Raw genomic sequence first — 5,969 nt, 5'->3', positions numbered from 1 at the left:
ACTGTTAGAATGGCTTGAATTGTCAAATAAAATGGCTTGAATTGTCAACATTGGTGGCTTGACAATTAAATATCAAACCATATGGAAGTTGCAAGAAATTGAATGATTTTTGTAGATGAAGAAATGCAAAGAAGTTTCAAGAAATATTGCATGGATGCATAGCCACAATTATTGACTTCTTTGATAGAAGTCTTGAACGTTCTACAAACTTCATCTATTGGCCGAAATTTATGACTTCTTGCATGCATGAAACATCAAGAAATGGCAAGGAAGAATGCAACTTGAACAAGTATTCATGCATTCTTTTGGTCTAGCCGAAATATATGATTCAATTGGATGTTTCATGAAATGATAGCCACTATTGTTGACTTTCCTAATGTAGAAGTCTCTAGTGTGCTCTAAAGGAGAAGATTTCGACTGAAGGATTGCCTATAAATACAATATGTGTGGAGCAGAGTGGAAAAGATGCAAGTGTGAGCTAGGGAGATAGCAAATAACTTCTTCTGTGTGTGTGCACCAGAGCTAGGAAGTTGAGTCTTGCAATTTGCCTAAAAACAAAAGGGTGTTCTCTATTTGTTTGTGAAAGAACCAAGGGTGTATTTGATATTTGGGTTTGTGTGAGAGTGCTTAAAAGTCATTGTTGTAATCTCCAAACTATAGTGAAATTATTCTGTCGCCTCCCGTGGACGTAGGCATATTGCCGAACCACGTAAATTCCTTGTGTCATATTATTTTCTCTCTCTCTTAACCTTGTGTAAACAGATTTATTTCACCCAATCCGCGCAACAGTCACTCACCAAAAACATCAACCATGCTCTTCTCCTGCCCATTCTTCACAAATTCTATGGCTAGCATATTCACCATTTTCATGTTCATATTCTTTCTAATATGGATATCAAGAAGAGTTCAAAGAACTGCTACTAAACAAAGATCAGTTCTACCTGAAGCTGGTGGGGCTTGGCCTTTGATTGGCCACCTCCACCAGTTAGGAAGGTCACAACCAGCTCATATAGCCTTGGGTAACATGGCTGAAAAGTATGGACCAATCTTCACAATTTGGATGGGTGTGCATCGAACAATAATAGTAAGCAGTTGGGAGATAGCCAAAGAGTGTTTTACTACCAATGACAAAGCCTTTGCCAACCGTCCTAAAGGTTTAGCTCTAGAAATCTTGGGCTACAACAATGCTATGATTGGGTTCAGCCCTTATGGTCCCTTCTGGCGCCAAGTGAGAAAAATGGTCACGCTAGAGGTCCTCTCAAACCACCGCCTTGAAATGCTCAAACACATTCGAGAGGCTGAGGTAAATGATTCTATAAAAGAGATACATGAGCTATTGGTCAAGAACAACAAGGTGTTACTGGAGATGGAGAGATGGCTAGAGTGCACAGCCCTAAGCATAATATGCAGGATGGTTGTAGGACAACGATTTGGTAAGGCTACAACCAAGGTTGAGAATGATAAAAATGATCAGTGTCGAAAGGCATTGAGAAAGTTTATGGATTTGAGTGGAGAGTTTGTGGTCTCAGATGCACTTCCATATCTAAGGTGGTTAGATGTGGGGGGAAGCGAGAAAGCCATGAAGAAAACTGCAAAAGAATTGGATGATGTGACTAAAGAATGGCTGGAGGAGCATAAGCAGAGGAAAATTTCTGGTGGGGTGAAGGAACACCAAGATTTTATGGATGTAATGCTATCCATTGTCACTGATGAGACTTCCAATTATGATGTTGATACAATCGTGAAAGCTACATGCCTGGTAAGCTTTTGATAACCCTATTAATTCACACATAGTATAATATATTTCGAAAATCCCATTTGCTACATATATTCAATTAGGTTAACTTGTTAAACACAAGTTATTTTACACAACTTTTAACACGTGAAAAAAAAAAAAAAAAACTGAAATTATAACCTTTTTTTTGTGTGTTTGTAAAATTGTATAAAATAATTTGTGTAATAAACACTACTCTATTGAATTTGTAGAGTTGATCCATTAACTTTGTAGAGTAACAATTAAATTTCTTAGATAGATGAACACATGCATGACCCATGTAGAAATACAAATTCTCTATAGTACTTTTTGTATTTCACTTTATATTTTACGAATCACAACTTGTCATATATTGTTTTTATATTTTTTAATTTTATAAAATAATTGAAGTTATAAATGAAATAAAATAAAATCAAACACATGGCATACCACAATTAAAGGAGCATAAAGTACAACACAAAAAGTGGTATAGAATATTTGTATTTCCCATGTCTCACATAAAATTCAACGCTAGAACTTCATTTTACAGAATTAAAATGTTCAAAAAATTTCATGATAATTATCTTGTGCATAATGGTTTATTTAAATCCTGAACTTGAAGGCATATCATTTTCTTGTCGAATATTAAGCCATATATAATCAAATAGCACAAGTTTTGAATTCTTAATGCAATCTGAATTCTTGCTGCTACTAAAGATTCTTGGACCATGGCTAGAAATCTTAAAGCTTTAGTCGACCATCTAACATTCTAACCAATTCATATTATGTTACTTTTGTAGGCCCTTATCTTAGCGGCTTCAGACACATCAACAATAACATTGACATGGGCTCTCTCTTTACTTCTCAACAACCGTGAGACCTTAACAAAAGCTCAAGAAGAATTAGACATCCATATCGGTAGAGAAAGGCAAGTGAAAGAATCAGATATGAAAAATTTGGTATATCTCCAAGCTATCCTCAAAGAAACAATGCGTTTATACCCTGCTGCACCACTCCTAGTGCCACACGAGTCAATGGAAGACTGTACTTTGGTCGGTTACCACGTCCCAGCTGGCACACGACTTATTGTTAATCTTCCAAAACTCCATCGAGACCCAAATGTGTGGGTGGATCCTAGTGAATTTCGACCTGAAAGATTTCTTACAACTCACAAGGATGTTGATGTTAGAGGCCAAAATTTTGAATTGATACCATTTGGTAGTGGTAGAAGAATGTGCCCTGGGATCTCATTTGCCTTGCAAGTTACGCAACTCACACTTGCTACTTTGTTGCATGCTTTTGAAATTTCAAGCCCATCAAATGAACCTGTGGACATGACAGAGAAAGGTGGACTTACAAACCCCAGAGCTACCCCACTTGAAGTTTATCTCACTCCTCGCCTTCATGCTCAAGTATATGCATAATTTGACTAGGTATAATAAAATATGGTGTGGTGCGATATGTATAATTTGACTAGGTATCATTTGATAAATTAAGATATGGTGTCGTGCAATAAATTGATGTAAGCCATTTTCATGTAACCATTCAAGAGGCAAACATTAGAAAAGTAAAAGTCATTTTAAAAAATGATCATCTTTGTTAATGTAGCTTTGTTTGAAAATAAGCTCTGTATTTGTCAAGTCATATTACGTGTGAATTTTGACCTGAAAGATTTCTTACAACTCACAAGGATGTTGATGTTAGAGGCCAAAATTTTGAATTGATACCATTTGGTAGTGGTAGAAGAATGTGCCCTGGGATCTCATTTGCCTTGCAAGTTACACAACTCACACTTGCTACTTTGTTGAATGCTTTTGAAATTTCAAGCCCATCAGATGAACCTGTGGACATGACAGAGAAAGGTGGACTTACAAACCAAAAAGTTACCCCACTTGAAGTCTATCTCACTCCTCCCTTCATGCTCAATATATGCATAATTTGACTAGGTATAATTTGATAAATTAAAATATGGTGTGGTGTGATATGCATTATTTGACTAGGTATCATTTGATAAATTAAAATATGGTGTGGTGCAATAAATTGGTGTATGCCATTTTCATGTAACCATTCAAGAGGCAAACATTAGAAAAGTAAAAGTCATTTTAAAAAGTGATCATCTTTGTTAATTTAGCTTTGTTTGAAAATAAGCTCTGTATTTGTCAAGTCATATTACGTGTGACTTGTAATTTGCATTTTTCTTGTGAGTTCTATTTTTGAAGTTTGGATCATTTTTGTAAAAATAATTTTTTTATTTATTGTCATTTTATGTGTGTCTTGTAATTTGGCATTTGACTTATATGAGTTATGTTTCTTAACCGTTAGGAATTGTATTAACTATATGTAAAGTTGTTATTTACAACTATGTATTTTGTTGGCTTTTATTTCGTGCCAAATTTGATTGTAATTATTATCAATCGTTTATACCCTGTATATATTGTAGGATTTGTTGTAAGGGTTGTGTGATAGAGAGAGAGTGTGAAGACTCAAGCATTTGGAGGCTGAAAAATTCTTGCGAGTATGTCGCGACCTAGCTTCCTGCGAAGTGAAACATGTGCCTTGCACATGCTAGAATGTGAAGAGTCAGGCCAGGTGAAGACAGCTATGTCTCACGAGTATCTTGCGGGTAAGGCCTTCCCACGAGACACCCTCGAGGCTATCTGTTCTGCCAGCCTGTACTGAATGACTCACACTTTCTGTGCCTATCCTATATATACCCTCTTTACCCATAATTGTTGAGGAATGCTTCAGAGAGAAAAACCCTAGCCAAACACATTGTGAATTAGAGATTGTCATCCCCACCTTTCTCTATACACTTGCTTGTGGTATCTCCTCAACCCTTCCCTCTCCATTTCCACACCATTGAGAGGTTGATAGCCCAAACACTTACCACACCCTCTAAGAGTGCTGTGTGATGTTTTGGTGTTGTTGGGAAGCATTGGAAGAAGCCTGAAATGACAGATGCAACATGGAGCTTGTTGCGAGATCCAAGGTGCTAAACAAGATACGGTTCCGAGAAGCCTTGTTGGAGTAGGAGCTTGGAGGGCTTAGATACATTGGGTATATTAGGCTTGAAGGGTCTCTTGCTAACCCATGTATCCCAACTGATTGTCTAGTGGATCGATTTTCGCTTGGAGGGCGGCGGAGAGGTTTTCGCCGAGTTCTTCGGTTTCCTCTTCAAGAACACGTCTCGGTGTTTTCTGTGTTTGCATCCTTCTTCCATACTCTTGTTATTCCATTATACTGCTGTGTTGCTTAGTTTGTGGATTAGAGTAGCTTATTTGTTTATCCGCTCACTTTTACACTATTCTGCACTTAGTCTTAAGTTAGTGTAAAATCTATCGAGCTGTTAGTTTAATTGGGGGGACTAAATTGCTCTTGTGTTTTCAACACATTTTCGAGCTTTCAATTGGTATTAGAGCGAGTACACTCGCTGTGGTTTGAATACCTGAGTGTGATCCTTGACCCTTTTTGAGATGGATCGGTCTCAATCGCTCACTGTTCCACCATTTTTTTATGGGAACAACTATGCTTTCTGGAAGGTCAGAATGAGAGAATTTTTATGCTCTATAGAAGATACCGTTTGGGATGCAGTTGAGATAGGTTGGACTAAGCCGGAGGATCCTAAGTCCACTTGGGATAAGGCAGCTCTCGCAGCAGCTAATGCTAATAGTAAAGTTTTAAATGCTATTTTTTGTGTTGTGTCTCCTGATGAATTCCACAAAATTTCTCATATGACAGTAGCCAAATGAGCTTGGGAGATTTTGGAGACCACCTATGAAGGTACAAAGAAAGTGAAGGACACAAAGCTTCAAATGCTTACCACCAAATTTGAAGAGCTCAAGATGGGTGATGATGAACTGTTTGATTTATTCTATGGGAAGCTCAATGAAATTGTAATTGCTAAACTCAATCTTGGGGAGAAGATTGAAGATACTAAGGTGGTGAGAAAAATATTGAGGTCCTTGCCTGAAAGTTTTAGAGCAAAAGTTACAGTCATAGAAGAGAGTAAAGACTTGGATGAGATCAAAATCCAAGAACTAATTGGGTCTCTCCAAACATATGAGCTGGGAATACCTTCCCATAAGATGAGTAAATCGCTTGCTCTTAAAACCATTACCGAAAGAATGGATAATTCCTCCGAAGAAGATGGAGTGGAGAAGGAAGTAGCATTTCTTGCGAAAAACTTCCGCAAATTTTTGAAGATGAAGAAAAGTGG

General features: G+C 37.3%; 1 protein-coding gene across 1 annotated transcript; it reads left to right on the top strand.

Annotated features, from left to right (window-relative positions):
* The first annotated feature begins 452 nt into the window (after positions 1 to 452).
* LOC112012390 (cytochrome P450 CYP82D47) lies at positions 453 to 3,423 on the top strand. The gene is made up of 2 exons (XM_024044791.2): positions 453 to 1,759; positions 2,554 to 3,423. The coding sequence occupies exons 1-2, from the start codon at positions 812 to 814 to the stop codon at positions 3,175 to 3,177; spliced, it is 1,572 nt and encodes a 523-aa protein (XP_023900559.1). The 5' UTR covers positions 453 to 811; the 3' UTR covers positions 3,178 to 3,423.
* Positions 3,424 to 5,969: the final 2,546 nt, after the last annotated feature.

This window comes from Quercus suber, unplaced genomic scaffold, assembly GCF_002906115.3.
Source record: "Quercus suber isolate HL8 unplaced genomic scaffold, Cork oak 2.0 scaffold_803, whole genome shotgun sequence".
Lineage (NCBI taxonomy): Eukaryota > Viridiplantae > Streptophyta > Magnoliopsida > Fagales > Fagaceae > Quercus > Quercus suber.
This window is presented reverse-complemented; position numbering and strand designations above follow the sequence as displayed.